Source organism: Schistocerca piceifrons, chromosome 3 (genome assembly GCF_021461385.2).
Source record: "Schistocerca piceifrons isolate TAMUIC-IGC-003096 chromosome 3, iqSchPice1.1, whole genome shotgun sequence".
Taxonomy (NCBI): domain Eukaryota; kingdom Metazoa; phylum Arthropoda; class Insecta; order Orthoptera; family Acrididae; genus Schistocerca; species Schistocerca piceifrons.
In genome coordinates, this window is record NC_060140.1 from 878309899 (window position 1) to 878329675 (window position 19777).

The window sequence follows — 19777 nt, forward strand, 5'->3', positions numbered from 1 at the left end:
TATGAACAGGTAGGATTATAAAACTATCCATAAGCACAACTTTCCTATTTTCTTTTAAAAATGACTGCAAAAAGGAAAGCAAAACCACAAAATTTCCCAGCACAGCTTTGCATGTTCTTTCTCGTAGCAAGCTTAGTAAAAAGTGTTCATTCTATGGTACGTCTATATCTGCAGGGATGTAGGCTGTGCATTGTGTGTGTCAGTCAAGAAGGGATTCATGCAACTGAACCCTTCAATTGGTGTGAATCGGAACAAAACAATTTAAGATAATTAATTTATTGAAATTAAATAAATCTGAATTTGTTGTTTTTACAGTAATTTGTTGTGCTTTTAAGGCATTCAATGCAACACTTGGTGATGAACGATATTTCCTGTCTTTCCTTGTGGAGAGAAAACAAGTAGCACAGATGGCTTATTAACCCATCAGCACACCATGTACAACTGCCCATGGAAAAAACATTTATTCAGGGTTTATTGCACACACTTCCAACGACTGGTGTTGTGATTTATTAATCATCATTGCGACTTAAAGGCAAACTGGAAACTGGACATGCTTAAATTGAAACATCAAGTTGGTCAGACTCGGAACATCCTCGCCTTTGAACTTCCCTATGATTGTTGTTGCTTTAGTCGTGTTGTTCATCAGCTTCTTAGCAACGAGTCTTGTTCCACTGCATAGTTCCATTTCATTCAGATTGCGTGGCATGATTATCACTAAGTCAACCTTGAGCTGCAAATTATGTGATGGCGTTCTTGGCAAATCGAATGAATACAGGAATTGAAATTGGTTAAATCCACTTCGTGCGAATCAGTAATGGAATTGATCAGATTAAATGAATGCAATTGATGAACTTTGAATTTTCAACATCTTTATTTTTCACTGACAAAGTAGCTTGTTCAGTCAACCAAACATGTCTCTCTCTCTCTCTCTCTCTCTCTCTCTCTCTCTCTCTCTCTCTCTCTCTCTCTCTCTCCCCACCCCCCCTTTTTCTTTCTTTTTTTTTATTTATTTTTTTTATTGGATCTCTTGTTCTGGGGCCATAATGGATTGTACTTGAGAAATTCTCATTCGAATTGCCTCCAAACACTGCATACATTATTAGTCCATCTCAAATGCGCTGGTGGCATTTTTTACACGAACTGAAATCTATTGAATGTTTGCAACACACCAAATTACCACAAACTGACACCAGTTCATTCTTTGCATCACACGAAAGATATGATCACCATCGAAAATGCACTGAATTATCACTTTCAGTTGTATTCTTGTTCTCAAAATATCAATATTCAATGCAGAATATGTTGTTGTTATGAAAACATGACAGCAGAACTGTCAGATAGTGGCATTTCTTTGAGATTTTCATACAAAAACACACTCCCAATTTCCAAATTTTCTGATGGATTTTTTTTATCATCTCAGGTGACGATATTTCATTCATGCGGCGAATATCTTTGCTTCGGTCTAGGAGCTTTGGTTGTTAACCTAGCCTGCTTCTGAATTTGCAGCCTTATGCAGCCTTGTTACTTGCTGCACTATTGCCGTTGTATAAACTCCTCATTTACACTTCATGTTGATTGGATTCTACCATGAAGACAGATTGTGACAATGTTCACCTTCTTTATTTCTTCATTTATTGTCCTTGGTGTCGATGCACTGGCTGAAAAAATAGGGGGTGGAAGTGCAGTACTGTCTACTGTAAATGATGTAGCCGACACGTGCACATTTGTATTTCACAGGTGTTTAATTTCACTTTTCACAGCCCCCCATATGCACATCATTAATAGTTTCCAGGTGAACCTCCAACTGCTACACCAGTTTACTATTGAACCAGTTTACTATTGAACCAGTTTACTATTGAACCAGTTTACTATTGAACCAGTTTACTATTGAACCAGTTTACTATTGAACCAGTTTACTATTGAACCAGTTTACTATTGAACCAGTTTACTATTGAACCAGTTTACTATTGAACCAGTTTACTATTGAACCAGTTTACTATTGAACATCTACAAGCAGTAAAAACCTAACCATAAAGTTCACAGTTCTTGAAGAATAGAAAGGTACCTATGGAGCAGACACTGTCATTGTGTTTACACACAGCCTGATTGTGTAACACTTAGGCCTATTCCACAGTTAAGTTGAAGCATTGTTATTTTAACCAACAGAGGTTTCTTGTCTGAAACTCGGTCGTGGACTGACTGTTTCGGGACCAAAAATCAGGCCCTTATATATCCTCACAATAATAGGTACTGAAACTACACATTGTTCGAAGTTTAAATTACAGAAATTACTCTTTAAATTACTCATTAAATTAACTGAATACATCGAAAAACTGGTTCTTTTTAACAGTTTCTTCTACTACGAGGGTTAAGCCGAATGATTTGTTTAAATCATGACATTAACAAATATAAGTACACATACAATACTTTTGTCAAAACTGTTCATTACTTTCGAATTAAGGTCTGGCTTTGCTAACATGTTTTCAAATAGAGCCAAATAAATACTTAAAGAAGTCTAGTGTCTGGTCTTCCAAATGTTTAATAAGAACTTATATTTGTGTAAAAGTCAACAATAGAATTTAAGCTACAAAACAATTACTGATTTCACCCTATAATGAAAGATACTAACTAGGAATAGTCAAAATAAATTAGAAAATCAATTGCATCCATAAAACTAAGCACCAAATTAGATCTGGTGTTACATTGCTTAAAGCTGTAGGCCAATCTTTCTCTTTTATAAATGCAGATTATACTCACATATGTTAATGATAATTAGTTAAAAAAACAACAAATCAAGGAGGCAGAAGGCAAAACAAGAGGGGAAGTAAAAATATCCCAGCTTGCTTCATCACAAGACCTCTAATGATTTTATAGCAATCAGCAGTGCAATAGAGAGAGATAAAATTCTATGCATGGTGGTTCGAACATTCACACAGTAGTGTCCTGATTTAATTTGTTTGCCATTGCAGGTGACTAGTGAAGGAAAGCCTAAAGTGATTGAACGCTATGACTGTAGTGGTGCTGGTGATGTTGACACTTCAGTTGTGGTACGTGCACAGGATGGCAAGATACAAGGCGTTACAGGGAGGCAGCTCAAGGTAAGGAAATATATTTCAGTATGGTTCAATAATGGCAATTTTGGGATGGAAATAATAAACAAAAACTGAGGAAAGGCAATAAGTCATTAGCTCTTGAATGATTGGTTGCGCACGCGCGCACATGCACTTGCACGCACACATATGTATATACATAAAGGGTGGTCCATTGATAGTGACCGGGCCAAATATCTCACGAAATAAGCATCAATCGAAAAAAAAAACTACAAAGAACGAAACTCGTCTAGCTTGAAGGGGGAAACCAGATGGCGCTTTGGTTGGCCCACTAGATGGCACTGCCATAGGTCAAACGGATATCAACTGTGTTTTTTTAAATAGGAACCCCCATTTTTTATTACATATTTGTGTAGTATGTAAAGAGATATGAATGTTTTAGTTGGACCAATTTTTTTCGCTTTGTGATAGAGGGCACTGTAATAGTCACAAACGTATAAGTATGTGGTATCATGTAACATTCAACCAGTACGGGTGGTATTTGCTTCGTGATACATTACTCGTGTTAAAATGGACCGTTTACCAACTGCGGAAAAGGTCAACATCGTTTTGATGTATGGCTATTGAGATCAAAATGCCCAACAGGCGTGTGCTATGTATGCTGTTTGGTATCCTGGACGACATCATCCAAGTGTCTGGACCGTTTGCCAGATAGTTATGTTATTTAAAGAAACAGGAAGTGTTCAGCCACATGTCAAACATCAACCACCACCTGCAACAAATGATCATGCCCAAGTAGGTGTTTTAGCTGTTGTCGCGGCTCATCCGCAGATCAGTAGCAGACAAATTGTGCGAGAATCTGGAATCTCAAAAACGTCTGTGTTGAGAATGCTACATCAACATCGATTGCACCCGTACCGTATTTCTATGCACCAGAAATTGTATGGCGGTGACTTTGAACGTAGTGTACAGTTCTGCCACTGGGCACAAGAAATTACGGGACGATGACAGATTTTTTGCATGTATTCTATTTAGCGACGAAGCGCCATTCACTAACAGCAGTAACGTAAACCGGCATAATATGCACCATTGGGCAACAGAAAATCCATGATGGCTGCGACAAGTGGTACATCAGCGCCCTTGGTGGGTTAATGTATGGTACGGCATTATGGGAGGAAGGATAATTGGCCCCCATTTTATCGATGGCAATCTAAATGGTGCAATGTATGCTGATTTCCTGTGTAATGTTCTACCGATGTTACTACAAGATGTGTCACTGCATGACAGAATGGCAATGTATTTCCAACATGGTGGATGTCCTGCACATAGCTCGCGCGCGGTTGAAGCGGTATTGAATAGCGTATTTCATGACAGGTGGATTGGTCATCGAAGCATACCATGGTCCGAATGTTCACTGGATCTGACGTCCCTGGATTTCTTTCTGTGGGGAAAGTTGATGGATATTTGCTATCATGATCCACCGACAACGCCTGACAACATGTGTCAGTGCATTGTCAATGCATGTGCGAACATTACGGAAGGCGAACTACTCGCTGTTGAAAGGAATGTTGTTACACGTATTGCCAAATGCATTGAGGTTGACGGACAACATTTTGAGCATTTATTTCATTAATGTGGTATTTACAGGTAATCACACTGTAACAGCATGCATTCTCAGAAATGATAAGTTCACAAAGGTACATGTAGCACATTGGAACACCGAAATAAAATGTTCAAACGTAACTATGTTCTGTATTTTAATTTGAAAAACCTGCCTGTTACCAACTGTTGTCTAAAATTGCGAGCCATATGTTTGTGACTATTACAGCGCCATCTATCACAAAGCGAAATAAGTATGCCATGAAGTTCATGCCCATCTCCCTGGGCATCGGCGTTCCCGGCAATGGCTATCCTGCCAGGTGGCCCTTGCTGAGGCTGGGTGGTACCCGTGGGGAAGGCCACTGGTCGGAGTGAGTGGCATGAGGGCGGATGACACGCCATGAAGGGTAGTACATCGTCTCTTGCTGGTGGTCCGCTGCCGGCAGTCTCTAAGTGGGCAAAATCTTACTTCAGTGCGAAGAAATATGACACCAAATCGTTCCCCTCCCTGGCCACACCATGGGAGGAACCCCAGGCCAAGGGTGCCAGTGAAGCTTATTCGCCCTGTTACCTCCTATGTGTGAGAGTTGATGAGGAATCTTTTATGTCCCTGAAACCTCAGTATTTAGTGGAGCATTTGGAGGACAAGTTTGGGAAGGTGAAGGGCTTGTCCAAAATGTGCTCCGAGTCAGTCTTTTAAAAGCAACATCCTCTACCCAGTCATGGATCCGAGGGATAATCAGGTTGCCACTGGTGCCTTCATCTTGGCCTTCGAGGGTGACACATGCCCGAGAAAGTCAAGGTGATGGTCTACTGCTGTGACATCAAGCCATATACCCCTCCCCCAATGCAGTGCTTTAAGTTCTGGAAGTTCGGCCATATTGTCTTCCCGCTGTACTTCCAGCGACAGATGTCTGTGTTGTGAACGTCCATCACAGCCCATGCCCCACCTCCCATCTGTGTCAACTGCAGAGAACATAATTCACCTTGCTTACCAGACTGCAGGATTTTACAGAAAAAGAAAATCATGGAATGTAAGACACTGGACCAACTGACCTACACTGAGGCTAAGAGAGAACGTGAGCGCCTACATCCTGTGGCTATGACGTCCTCTTACGCTGCCGCTACTAGAACAGTTGTTGCCCCATCAGTTCCTCACATTCCTGCCCCTCTCATAACCAGAAGACTGCACCTGTCCCCTTGAAGGTGGGGGCCACTTCCCTCCCTGCTGCTTCCACACCACCTACTTCGGGAACAACACGCTCCCAACCAGCAGGGATACAAGTCCCTATCTCTGAGCCAGAGAAGCATAAGTCTTAGTCGGCTCCTCTCGCTAGGAAGGGTTCTCTTGGGTCACTCAATTCCCTGTTTCTGCTAGTGGGATAGATGACGCCCGCCAGTGGCTGAAGAGCCCAAAACCTGTTGGTCGTAGGGCTTCACGCTCGTCCTTAGTCCCAGAGACTGAATCAGTGAAGTCCTTCCAGCCAGGGAAGCCCAAGGAACAGTGAGAGAAATCCAAAAAGAAGGTCCCCCAAGACCAAGGAAATTGCAGTGGCACCCACACCATCCCTACCTACAAGCTGTGCGACTACGGATGAGGTGGAGATTCTAGCATCCGCTGAGGACCTAGGTCTCACCAGACCCTCAGACACAATGGATATAGACTGCTCAGGCAAAAAGTCGGTGGCTGCAAGTGATCCTGAGGCGTAAACTGCCTCATTGCATGTTCCATGCCTTCCCAGTCTCAAGATGACATCATCCTCCAGTGGAATTGCGGCGGTTTTTTCCATTGCCTGGCTGAGCTATGGCAACTGTTAAGCTTCACACTTGCTTTCTGTATTGCCTTCCAGGAAAACTGGTTCCCAGCAATGCAGACCCGTGCCCTCCACGGCTGTGCCCCTTCAAACCCCTCTTGAAGCGGTGGCTGCCAGAATACGGACGACACTGGAAATAACTGTCTGCAATGTGTATCTTCCTCCAGATGGTGCAGTATCTTTGAATGTATTAACTGCACCGATTGATCAACTCCATAAACCTTTCCTACTTTTGCGAGATTTTAATACCCATAATCCCTTAGGGGGTGGCACTGGCTGAGACAGAGGTGTCGAAACTTTACTGTCTCAGTTCGAACTCTGCCTCTTAAATACTAGGGCTGCCACACATTTCAGTGTGGCTCATGGTAGTTGCTTGGCCATTGAGTTATCAATTTGCAGCCCAGGACATCTCCCATCTATCCACTGGAGATCACATGCGACCTGTGTGGTAGTGGCCACTTCCCCCATCTTTCTGTCACTGCCCTGGCGTGGGGCGCACGGATGCCTGCCCAGATGGGCTATAAACAAGGCAGACTGGGAAACTTTCACCTTAGCTGTCACTGTTGAATCTCCTCCATATGGTAACATTGATGTGATGTTTGAGCTGGTGACTACAACAATTGTTTCTGTGGCAGAAAACATGATCCCTCACTCTTTGGGGTGCCCCCCAGCGAAAGGCAGTCCCTCTGTGGTCGCCGTAAGTCGCTGAAGTAATTAAGGAGTGTCAGCAAGCTCTATAGCAGCATATGCGGCACATACCAGACCCCAACAGATGTTCCCGGCGTTAACATAAATGGCGTGTTATCTACTGACACAAACGCGATTGCCGAGCACTTTGCTCGAGTGTCTGCGCCGGAGAATTACCCTTCCTCCATTCGCACACTCAAATGGCGACTGGGAGGAACATCCTCTCATTCACTACATGCAACAGCGAATGCTATAATGCCCCATTTACAGAGTGGGAGCTTTTCAGTGCCCTTGCAGATTGCGCCGACACAGCTCCTGGGCCAGATTGGATCCGGTCAGAGATGGATCCACAGTCACGTGATTAAACATCTCTCATCTGACTACAAGCGTCATCTCCTCGTCATCTTCATCCAGATTTGGTGCGGTGGCGTCTTTCCCTCACAATGGCGGGAGAGCACCATCATTCCGGTGCTCAAACCTGGTAAAAACCCACTTGATGTGGATAGCTATCAGCTATCGGCCCATCAGCCTCACCAATGTTCTTTGTAAGCTGCTGGAACGTATCTACATCTACAACTACATGGATACTCTGCAAATCACATTTAAGTGCTGGCAGAGGGTTCATTGAACCACCTTCACAATTCTCTATTATTCCAATCTCGTATAGCGCGCGGAAAGAATGAACACCTATATCTTTCCGTACGAGCTCTTATTTCCCTTATTTTATCATGGTGATCATTCCTCCCTGTGTAGGTTAGGGTTAACAAAATATTTTCGCATTTGGAGGAGAAAGTTGGTGATTGAAATTTTGTGAGAAGATTCTGTCGCAACAAAAAACACCTTTCTTTTAGTGATGTCCAGCCCAAATTCTGTATCATTTCTGTGACATTCCCTCCCATATTTCGCGATAATACAAAACATGCTGCCTTTCTTTGAACTTTTTCGATTTACTCCATCAGTTCTATCTGGTAAGGATCCCACACTGCACAGCAGTAGTCTATAAGAGGACAGACAAGCATAGTGTAGGCAGTCTCCTTAGTAGGTCTGTTACATTGTTCTGAGTGTCGTGCCAATAAAACACAGTCTTTGGTTAGCCTTCCCCACAACATTTTCTGTATGTTCTTTCCAATTTAAGTTGTTGGTAATTGTAATATGTAGGTATCTAGTTGAATTTTCTGCTTTTAGATTAGAATGATTTTTCGTGTAACCGAAGTTTAACGAATTCCTTTCAACATTCATGTGGATGACCTCACACTTTTTGTTATTTAGGGTCAACTACCACTTTTCGCACCATTCAGATATCTTTTCTAAATCGTTTTGCAGTTTGTTTTGATCTTCTGATGACTTTGTTCGTTGATAATCGACAGCGTCATCTGCAAACAACCGAAGACAGCTGCTCAGATTGTCTACCAAATCGTTTATATAGATAAGGAACAGCAAAGGGCCTATAACATTACCTTGGGGGACGCCAGAAATCACTTCTGTTTTACTCGATTACTTTCCATCAATTACTATGAACTCTGACTTCTCTGACAGGAAATCACGAATCCAGTCGCATAACTGAGATGGTATTCCATAAGGACACAATTTTACTATGAGCCGCTTGTGTGGTACAGTGTCGAAAGCCTTCCAGAAATCCAGAAATACGGAATCGATTTGAAACCCTTGTCAATAGCTCTCAGCACTTCATGTGAATAAAGAGCTAGTTGCGTTTCACAGGAACAATGTTTTCTAAACCCATGTTGACTGTGTGTCAATAAACCATTTTCTTCGAGGTAATTCATATTGTTCGAACACAGTATATGTTCGAAAATCCTGCTGCGTATTGATGTTAATTAGAAAGGGCCTGTAATTTAGTGGATTACTCCTACTACTTTTCTTGAATATTGGTGTGACCTGCGCAACTTCCCAGTCTTCGGGTACGGATCTTTCGTCGAGTGAATGGTTGTATATGATAAGTATGGAGCTAATGCATCAGCATACTCCGAAAGGAACCTAATTGGTATACAGTATGGACCAGAAGACTTGCTTTTATTAAGTGATTTAAGTTGCTTCACTACTCTGAGGATATTTACTTCTACATTACTCATGTTGGCAGCTGTTCTCGATTCGAATTCAGGAATATTTACTTTTTCTTCTTTTGTGAAGGCATTTCGTAAGGCTGTGTTTAGTAACTCTGCTTTGGCAGCACTGTCTTCGATAGTATCTCCATTGTTATCGCGCAGAGATGATGTTGATTGTTTCTTGCCGCTAACATACTTCACATACGACCAGAATCTATTTGGATTTTCTGCCAGATTTTGAGACAGTTTCATTGTGAAAACTGTTATAAGCATCTCACATTGAAGTCTGCACTAAATTTCGAGCTTCTGTAAGATCGCCAATCTTGGGGATATTGCATCTATTCAAATTTGGCTTGTTTGTTTTGTTGTTTCTGCAACAGTGTTCTTACGCATTTTGTGTACCAAGGAGGATCAGCTCCAACGTTTGTTAATTTATTTGGTATAAATCTCTCAATTGCTGCCAATACTATTTCTTTTAATTTAAGCCACATCTGGTGTACACTTATATTATTAACTTGGAATGAGTGGAATTGTTGCTCAGGAAGGTGTCAAGTGAATTTTTATCTGCTTTTTTGAATAGGTATATTTTTCGTTTATTTTTTGAGGATTTGGGGATTACAATATTCAATCTCGCTAAGACAACCCTGTGTTCACTAATCAGCGGTTGGGTTGGGTCCTGGAGTCATGTGGCCCATCTACATCTACATCTACATCTACATCTACATCCATACTCCGCAAACCACCTCACTGTGTGTAGCGGAGGGTGCTTTGAGTACATCTATCAGTTCTCCCTTCTGTTCCAGTCTCGTATTGTTCTTGGAAAGAAAGATTGTCGGTATGCCTCTGTGTGGGCTCTAATCTCTCTGATTTTATCCTCATGGTCTCTTTGCGAGATATACGTAGGGGGGAGCAATATACTGCTTGACTCCTCGGTGAAGGTATGTTCTTGAAACCGAGCTACTGAGCAGAGTCTTCCACTGGAGTTTATCTATCATCTCTGTAACGCTTTCGCGATTACTAAATGAACCTGTAACGAAGCACGGTGCTCTCCGTTGGATCTTCTCTATATCTTCTATCAACTCTATCTGGTACGGATCCCACACCGGTGAGCAGTATTCAAGCAGTGGGCGAACAAGTGTATTGTCACCTACCTCCTTTTTTTCGGACTGCATTTCCTTATAATTCTTCCGATGAATCTGTCTGGCATTTGCGTAACTGACGATTAATTTTATGTGGTCATTCCTTTTTAAATCACTCCTAAGACCTACTCCCAGATAATTTATGGAATTAACTGCTTCCAGTTGCTGACCTGCTATGTTGTAGCTAAATGATAAAGGATCTTCCTCTCTGTGTATTCACAGCATTGTCTGCATTGAGATTCAGTTGCCATTCGCTGCACCATGCGTCAATTCATTGTAGATCCTCCTGCATTTCAGTACAATTTTCCATTGTTACACCTATTGATATGTTACAGCATCATCCACAAATAGCCTCACTGAACTTCCGATGTTATCCACAATGTCATTTATATATATTGTGAATACCAGCGGTCCTATGACACTCCCCCGCGGCACACCTGAAATCACTCTTACTTCGGAAGACTTCTCTCCGTTGAGAATGACATGCTGCATTCTGTTATCTAGGAACTCTTCAATCCAATCACACAATTGGTCTGATAGTCCATATGCTCTTACTTCGTTCATTAAACAACTGTGGGGAACGGTATCGAACGCCTTGCGGAAGTCAAGAAACACGGCATCTACCTGGGGACCTGTGTCAATGGCCCTCTGAGTCTTCTGGACGAATTGCGCAATCTGGGTTTCACACTATCATCTTTTTTGAAACTCATGCTTATTCCTATTAGAGTAGATTTCTAGTCTCCAGAAAACTCATTATACTCGAACATAGTATGTGTTCCAAAATTCTACAACTGATCGATGTTAGAGATATAGATCTATAGTTGTGCACATCTGTTCGACGTCCCTTCTTGAAAACAGGGATGACCTGTGCCCTTTTCCAATCCTTGGGACACTACGCTCTTCTAGAGACCTACGGTACACCACTATAAGAAGGGGGAGGGGTGAGCAAGTTCCTTCGCGTACTCTGTGTAAAATCGAACTGGTATCCCATCATTTCCAGCGGCCTTTCCTGTTTTGAGCGATTTTAATTATTTTTCTATCCCTCTGTCATCTATTTCGATATCTACCATTTTGTCATCTGTGCGACAATCTAGAGAAGACTTCATGTCAGGGCGGCTTACTGCCAGGGCTGCTCTATGACTGATAATCTTGTGTTCCTCGAGTCTGCCATCCGAACAGCGTTTTCCAGATGCCAACACCTGGTTGCCGTCTTTTTTGATTTACGAAAAGCGTACGACACTACCTGGCGACGTCATATCCTTACTACGTTATACGAGGGGGGTCTCTGAGCCCCACTTCTGATTTGTATCCAAAATTTCCTGTCGCTTCATACTTTCCGTGTTCCAGTTGGTGCCTCCCATAGTTCCTCCCATATCCGGGAGAATGGAGTCCCGCAGGGCTCTGTATTGAGTGTACCTCTATTTTTAGTGGTGATTAATGGTCTAGCAGCAGCTGTAGGGCTGTCCATCTCACCTTCTCCGTATGCAGATGACTTCTTCATTTCGTACTGGTGTTGCTGAGCGGCGCCTACAGGGAGCCATCCACAAGGTGCATCATGGGCTGTAGCTCAAGATTTCCAGTTCTCGGCCACAAATTCATGTGTTATGCCCTTCTGTCGGTGTCATACCGTTTATCCAGAACCAGACTGTTACCTTAATGATGATCCACTCGCTGTAGTGGAGACACTGATTCTTAGTACTCGTTTTCAACACCCTATTGACTTGGCTATCTCACCTTTGTCAGCCCTCCGCTGCCTGAGCAACACTAACTGGGATGCAGATTACTCTCCGCTGCTGCAGCTCTACAGAGCCCTTGTTCAATCCCACGTTGACTGTGGGAGTCTGGTTTATGGATCGGTGGAGGCGCCCACAGCATTGTGTTTACTGGACCCAGTGCACCACTGTGGCGTTCGCCTATCGACAGAAGATTTTAGGAAGAGTCCGGCGACCAGCGTCCTTGTGGAGGCCTGAGTCCTTCCATTGCAGGCTTGCACAACTGCTGACCAGTTACATTGCGCACATTCGTAGTTCCCCTGCACATCCAAATCACTGTCTCCTTTTCCCACCCACAGCAGTTCATCTCCCGTACTGGCAGCCCAGGTCAGGGCTTCCAATTGCAGTTGATGTCCGATCCCTTATTTCTGAACTGGAGTCCTTGCCTTTACCACCTATACTTGAGGTCCATCACAGACACCTTCATGGTGTACACATAGGCTGCGGCTTCGTCTGGACCTTTCACATGGATCTAAGGACTCAGTTAACCCCGCAGATCTCCGCTGCCAGTTCCTGTCGATTCTTGACATGTACCGAGGCCAAGCTTCGTATGTCCATGAAGGACATATTGAACAGCATTCCTTGCTCAATGGCTGCAGTGTTTTCACTGCCGAGCTGGTGGCTATATCTCGTCCTCTTGAGCATGTCCGTTCATGTCCTGGGGAGTTGTTACTTCTGTGTACTGACTCCTTGAGCAACCTGCAAGTTATTGACCACTGCTATCCTCGTCATCCTTTGGTAGCGACCATCCAGGAGTCCATCTAAGCCGTGGAATGGTCCAGTCGTTCAGTTGTGTTTGTCTGGACCCCAGGTAATGTCGGAATCCCAGGCAATGAATTTGCCGACAGGCTGTCCAAATAGGCTATGCGGAAACCTCTTATGGAGATCAGCTTCTCTGCAATTGACCTGCGTTCAGTACTGTACCGCAAGGTTTTGCAGCTTTGGGAGACGAAATGGCATAACCTCAGCACGCACAAAAAGATGCATGCCATTAAGGAGACTGCGAATGTGTGGCAGTCCTCCATGTGGGCTTCTCACAGGAACTCTGTGGTTCTCTGCCAGCTCCGCATTGGGCATGCTTGGGTGACACATGGCTAACTCCTTCGCTGTGATGACCCACCTGAGTGTTGGTGCAGTGTCCGGCTGACAGTGGCCCATATCTTGGTTAGCTGTCCTTTTTTGGCTGCCCTGCAATGCACTTTTCCGTTACAGGACTCGTTGCCATTAATTTTAGCTCACGCCGCCCCATCGGCTAATTTAGTATTACGTTTGATATATGACGGTGGGTTTTATCATTCTGTATAAGTTTTAGCATGTGTCCTTTGTTCGTTTGTGTTCTACACTCGTAATGCTTTTAGGGTGGATGTTTTAATGTGTCGCAGAGTAGCTGGCTTTTCCTTTTTATTCTCATGGTTGGCCAGCCACGGTCATCTGCTTTCTTGTTTTTACTGCTTCTACCTGTTTCTTGCTTCTGTGGTTTTCTTTTTCTGTTTTGTCCGTGGTAGTGTTGGTTGTTCTGTCGTGCTTCTGGTTCTTCCTTTCTCATGTTATTGTGCTATGTGTCTCGTGTTTCTTCTTTGCCTTGTGTAATTATTTTACCTGGAACAAGGGTCTGATGACCTCACAGTTTGGTCTCCACCCCCCCCCCCCACCCCTCCCCCCCCCCCCCCCCCCCCTTCTGCCCTCCTTTAAACCAAGCAACCAACCAATTGTGCACATTGCTGAGGGACAACATTCTCTTGTACAAACTTCTATAACTGGATTATCCTATGAATTTTTATTACTGATTTTAAAATAACTACTGTTAAGTATTTGAATACTTTTTGGTAGGGAGCACATTGCGCTCATATGGGAGCAATCTAGATGCTTGGAAAGCAATAACACACACAAACCATAAAACACTGTTTATCATTCATACCCAACAACCAAACTCGTGCACTTCAACACACACTCAGCAAATCGCATGACTTTCACAAACCTTAAAATATATGACTTTCTTCAATTCTAGTTAAAACTTGGTCTGTCTACATTCTTATTATGTTTTTTGATATTTCCTATGGCCCTTTTTCTTCCGTTAACAATTCTTGGTGAATTTTTTATGTGTATATTTATAAGCAACTGGCTATATGTTTGCTGTTCTATATTATTCTTCTAATGGCTGTATTTTCAGTTAATCTTTAAATATTTATTTATCTTTTCATGACCTATCATCATTTACTTTACGTAACAGATCCCTGGAAAACATGTATTTATTGACTTTCCAATAATTCAAACTTATTTGGTGACACAGACAACAAATTCTTTTCAGAACTTCTTATTATAATCATTGTAAATTCAATTATCTCCCCTTGCTGGTATCATCTCCTTCCCGTAACCTTTCTAAATCACCCATATCAATAAATTCAGGACAGCAGCCTTCCCTTCTTGACATGTGTAACAGTCTCCAGTGATGCAGCAGAGCAGAATGGCGCAGTGATTAGCACACTGGACTCGCATTCTGGAGGATGATGGTTCAAATTCATGTTCGGTCATCCAGGCTTTGGTTTTGCGCAATTTTCTTGCATTGTTCTAGGCAAATGCATGGATGGTTTATTTGAAAGGGTGCGGCCAGTTACCTTCCCTGTCCTTGAAACATTAGAGTGTGTGCTCCATTACCAATGACATCATTGTTGGAGTATTAAACTCTAATATTCCTTCCTTCATTCCTTCTAATGATTCAACAGTATATGATATTAACTCCCTTGTTTCTGTGGTATCGTATACTGTCTTCTCAGCTGTTACATCTGATGTCACTACTAGAAATACTTATGCCCCATCAACATTTTCTACAAAAATCAGATACATTTTTGTTTGAATTGCTCCTAGTTCCAACATTAACAACTTCATTGCCATCCACTTCATCATTAACACAAAATCACCAGTAATATCAACACAAGAGTCACCACCACACTTACCATGAGTCTTTTTGGTGGAACCATAGCTTTTTATGTCAATGAACATGCACATCACTCACTTCTAAATTTACTTTCTCACATTCATTCACATTATCTGGCTGCTGCAAACATTTATCCCCATCATTTCCTTTCAGTGGTCCCACAGCCTCAATGGCTTAAGCACTACATTTTGCCCACGTACAGAAACCACCAAAGTCTTCTTCTATGAACTTAAGTCTGCTGTCTGTTGTGCTTTTTCCGTTGATAAATATAAAGATCTTGCCAAAATTTCCCTTCTCCTGAAATTCTTTCCGTAAAAAAACATTCCCTTATATTTTGGCTGGTTTTTATCTGCTGTTGTACCTCACTTGGTCCTTGTTCCAATTCCGGTCTTGTTCAGCCCAATGTGAATCTCCAGTGGGATGCCTACTCATTTTCCATGTTTGAAACTCCATTTCTGCCTCCTTGCTGTCTTTGTCCATTGAATCTTCTGTTTTCCCTTCTGTTTCTTGGGATCCAGTTTTCTGTTACTGTCGTGCCTCCCATTATTCCATTACTTCTGCTTCAAAAAGTTTCTCTTCCTTGCTCCATGTGTCATGGCTAGAGATGGGGGGAAAAAAAACTTTTCATTTTATGGCTGCATACCATGGTTTTTTCCCCACATTCAGCGTTAATTTTGCCAAAGTTGGTGCTACTTTTGGCCACATTCAGATTTTTGAAAATTATTTAATAAATGTTCCAAATTTGTTATTATTTTTTGCCAAATTTGGGGTACAATTTTTGCCACATCTGGTGCATTTTGTTGTCAAATTATGTATTTTTTGGGACATTTGTGTTTTGCCATATTTGGTATCTTTTCTGTCAAAGTTGGTTATTTTGACCAAATACAGTGTAATTCTTTAGCCAAATTTTTTTAAAAGATTCCTTGTTGCTTTTTTGCCAGATTCAGTGCCATTTTTTTCAGTTTTTCTTTTTTCCAAGTGTGTTGTAATTTTTTTGCCAGATTTGCTGTTTTCTTACCCAATTCATTGTTACTATGTGCCACATTTAGTGCAATTTTTTGCTAAATGTAATGTAACTACTTTTTGCCAGTTCAACTATTACTTTTCCTGTTCTCCCCCCCCCCCCTCCCCACCCTCACCCCCTCCCTCTCTCTCCCAGTTCGTTTTTCCGTCGATTTATTGTTGTTATTTTCCCATAGGTGTCACTTTTTTGCCAAATTCTGTGTTGTTTTTTTTTTGCAAAATTCATTGTTCTTTTTTGCCAAATTTGATGTTTGTTTTCCAAAATTTGTTGTGGTCGTTAATTTTGCCAAATTCGGTGTATTATACCAAATTCATTCTTTTTCCAAATCCAGTGATGTTTTTTTTTCATTTTCAGTATTATTTTTGCTAATTTAAATTCTATTTTTGTCATCACATCAAAGTTTGCTACATGGGAATTGAACTGTCAGTTTAAAATTGTACTCCAACCTTGAGGAGATTAAAAGTCAAAGTGCAGTTTTAATGTTCAGTACTGTAACTTTTAGTTACAAATATGAGGAAACTGCTGTCAGAGTTCATAATATTTTTATCTGGCAAGAATTACAAAATTCACAAAATCTCATAAAAATCACCAATTTTGCATTATTTTGTGAAGAACTGCTTATTTTGCATTATCTTTTGCATTATTGTTTTCCAAAAATTTTCTTGTCGCTAGTCATGGCCTATGTTGCCCATTGTACTTTTCTTTGCTCCTTCTGAATCCGGCCTGGTCAGGCACATTTTATTTCTATCTCCATGTGTTTCCTTTTGCCAGTTCTGCTTGCACTGTCAGTCGTAAAATATGTGGCACCATCCATCCTTTCTATGTATTCTAGGACGTTACCAATGTCTTCATTTGGTGCATTAATCAAATCCCATTGAATATTATCTGGTAATGGTAGCCTCCATTGTAGAGTAAAAATATTATTAATCGGTACATCTAAAGACTGCTCTAAATGCATTAGCTTTTTAATTTATTCCCTACATACTGCTCTCGTGCTTTGTCTATCTGCTCTGTAAGGTGATCCATTCAGAAACGCATTTTGGATCCTACACCACTTCGTCTCTCCCAGTTATGTATACAGAAATCCCTCTTCAGAATACTCGTAGCTTCAAAAACTGCCACTATTCTGATCACCCATGATAAAGCTTCACCTTCTAATAAAAAAATTTGCAAATTTAATTTTATCTCTATCACTAGTCCCATTTAGAAACCTATCCTAACATTCTAAACAAATCTATAGCATGAAACTCCCAGCACTGTTTCAAATTTTCACTCACGAATTGCTAATAAAAGGCATCACAAAAGCACAATTTATGGTTCTTCCTTTCTCTGGGTTTAAGTATTTTCTCTTCATATAATTTGTGTGTGTGTGTGTGTGTGTGGGGGGGGGTGCGCTTTATTAGTCTCTGCTGTTGATACTCATTTATTTACAGCTAACACTTTTTGCTTTACTTCTGACGAGTTCAACTGCACTTGGTTAATGGATTTTACTATTACTAGTTGACTCGCATCTACATTAGTTAAAATTTGTGCAATACTGCTTTTGAAATCGTGTTTGAGCCTTTCTTCCAATATACAACATTCTGGTCCCAACTTATGATCTACTCTATAGATCTCGTCCCTAACTATGCCATTCAACCTTACACATTCCCTTGACATCCTTTCTATATCCAACTTCAGTTTGTTTTCAACATGGGATCATTTTGCTTAACCCCAATCACTTGGCCGTTCAATTTAGGTATAGCTTCCAGTATTAAATTTACTGTATCCACTGCCATTTTATGGGTACTAGATTGAGCAACTTCAGTGTCATTTCCTGAAGATTCACCATCACTGGCAACTAACTGTGTTACAGCAAATACTACTGAAATTATTAATTTTTATACATTTTATGGACCCAACGCGTCTTAAATCCTCTGCTGCTGCTGCTGCTGCTGCTGCTGCTGCCGCCGCCGCCGCCGCCAAGCGGCTGATGTTGCCGCTCTCTGTTTTCCATTTCGTGGTGTGGATTGCTGTAGCCCACTGGGTTTCCCGCAGCCTGGCATGAATGGCGGTGGCGGCGGCGGCGGCAGCGGCTGCTGCTGCTGCTGCAGCTCAGTGGCACTGCTTGCTTATGCAGGCTGTTTACCTCAGCCAAACTTACTGTGACCATTGATGTTCCATGGTTTTCCTTCCTAAGTTGTTAAGGCTTCATAATGACTGCTTTGAATTGATTGTCATTTGTGCCTTGTTCTAACTTTATCTAAATCGTGATTCTGGGTTTGCTTGCGATTTTGTCAGACAAATCCCGAGCAGGCTTCCATATCGTGAACTTCCTGTACAGTTTTTAAAATAATAATGGTTAAATACTTGTTGTGATAGATTGAATAATAAGTGAACGCAGTTTTTCAGAGCAACACTGTTGAACAAATGCTTCAAGCTCTTGTTGTGTCAGATATGTCAATCTGGAGCGTTCAGTGACTTCCTCTGTCATCATTGTCAGGAGATATTTCAGTAGGTCAACTTAATTACCTAATGACTGAAATATCTCCAGACAGTGATGGCGAAGGAAGGTGTCAAAAGCTTGAGTCTGACAAATCTGATTTGGCAAGAACCTGGTAAAGCATTTATTCAGGTTGGATAAAGGTTTGGTTTGTACTCGGCACACATTGGGTAGTCCCATACTATACAAACATGTTGTATTCACAGCTGAAAACGGCAGAATTACTGCTCCTTGCTCTCAGAGCTCCTTTCTAATGTCACATCTGCCAACAACAGAGGGTGCATTCACTACACAATCGCAACTTAAAATATATATTTGACTACATACGAGGTGTGATCAAAAAGTAGGCTAATGGGAATTTTTGTATTTCCTTAAGAATGTTAATCACCATCACCACTACCACCACCTGTTTCTTTTTGATCACACCCCGTATGTAACTACTTATTATATTTAAGTGGAGGCTATGACTCATATTGTCAAAACTCCCAAAATGACACCAGAAATATTGTTCTGAGAGGAAGTATCATAAAAAGTAAGGAATGCCAATGGAAATCTCGCTGATACAATATCGGAGAATGTTATCTCTTTGAGGACTATCGTACATCTCAAGCTCAAAAAAGAGATTTGTTAAATGCTAATTGTGGACTTCCAGATGTTTAGCATATTGTATGTAAAATGGAAACAACAAATCAACTGAATACTCTGAAACATGACAGTAATCAGTCACACTGAGTAAACCTGAGAGAGCATTTCTGTTAAATGTTGTTTATATGGAAAAGCTTGTTGTATAGTATAGTGAATTAAAAAAGGCTTTATAGATGATCAGAATATTGTTGGCGGAATATCTCGTCAACACACTTCGAAGCAATTAAGAAAGCGTCGTATGTAATAACTTGTTTGAAAATTATTCACCATTCACTTTTTTTCTTACAAGCTTAATGTTGGCTCATCCCAAGATCAACTAGTGACTTGAAGGTTTGCATATGTGGGTGAGCCTAATACAGTGGCACATGACACAGAGATTGCTGATCAGCAGTTATTTCACATAACATGCATTTACGTCTTCAGCACATAAATTACTTGGAATATTATGTGTAAGATGAGTCACTCTGCTACAGGAAATGGTGCCAGCTTAAGATCTAATGTTTCCTCCATTGTCCAGCATTTATCACCATTTAAGGGGCACTTGTAACTTACAAAACACTTGAGAGA

The 19777-nt window shown here is 41.5% G+C and overlaps 1 protein-coding gene across 1 annotated transcript in view; it reads left to right on the plus strand.

Annotated features, from left to right (window-relative positions):
- Window positions 1–19777, plus strand: part of LOC124787906 (tripeptidyl-peptidase 2) — a 281148-nt gene that overhangs the window by 43013 nt on the left and 218358 nt on the right. Inside the window, exon 2 of the mRNA XM_047254886.1 lies at window positions 2970–3098. Coding sequence (XP_047110842.1) covers window positions 2970–3098 — 129 coding nt within the window. The remainder of the gene's footprint in view (window positions 1–2969; window positions 3099–19777) is intronic.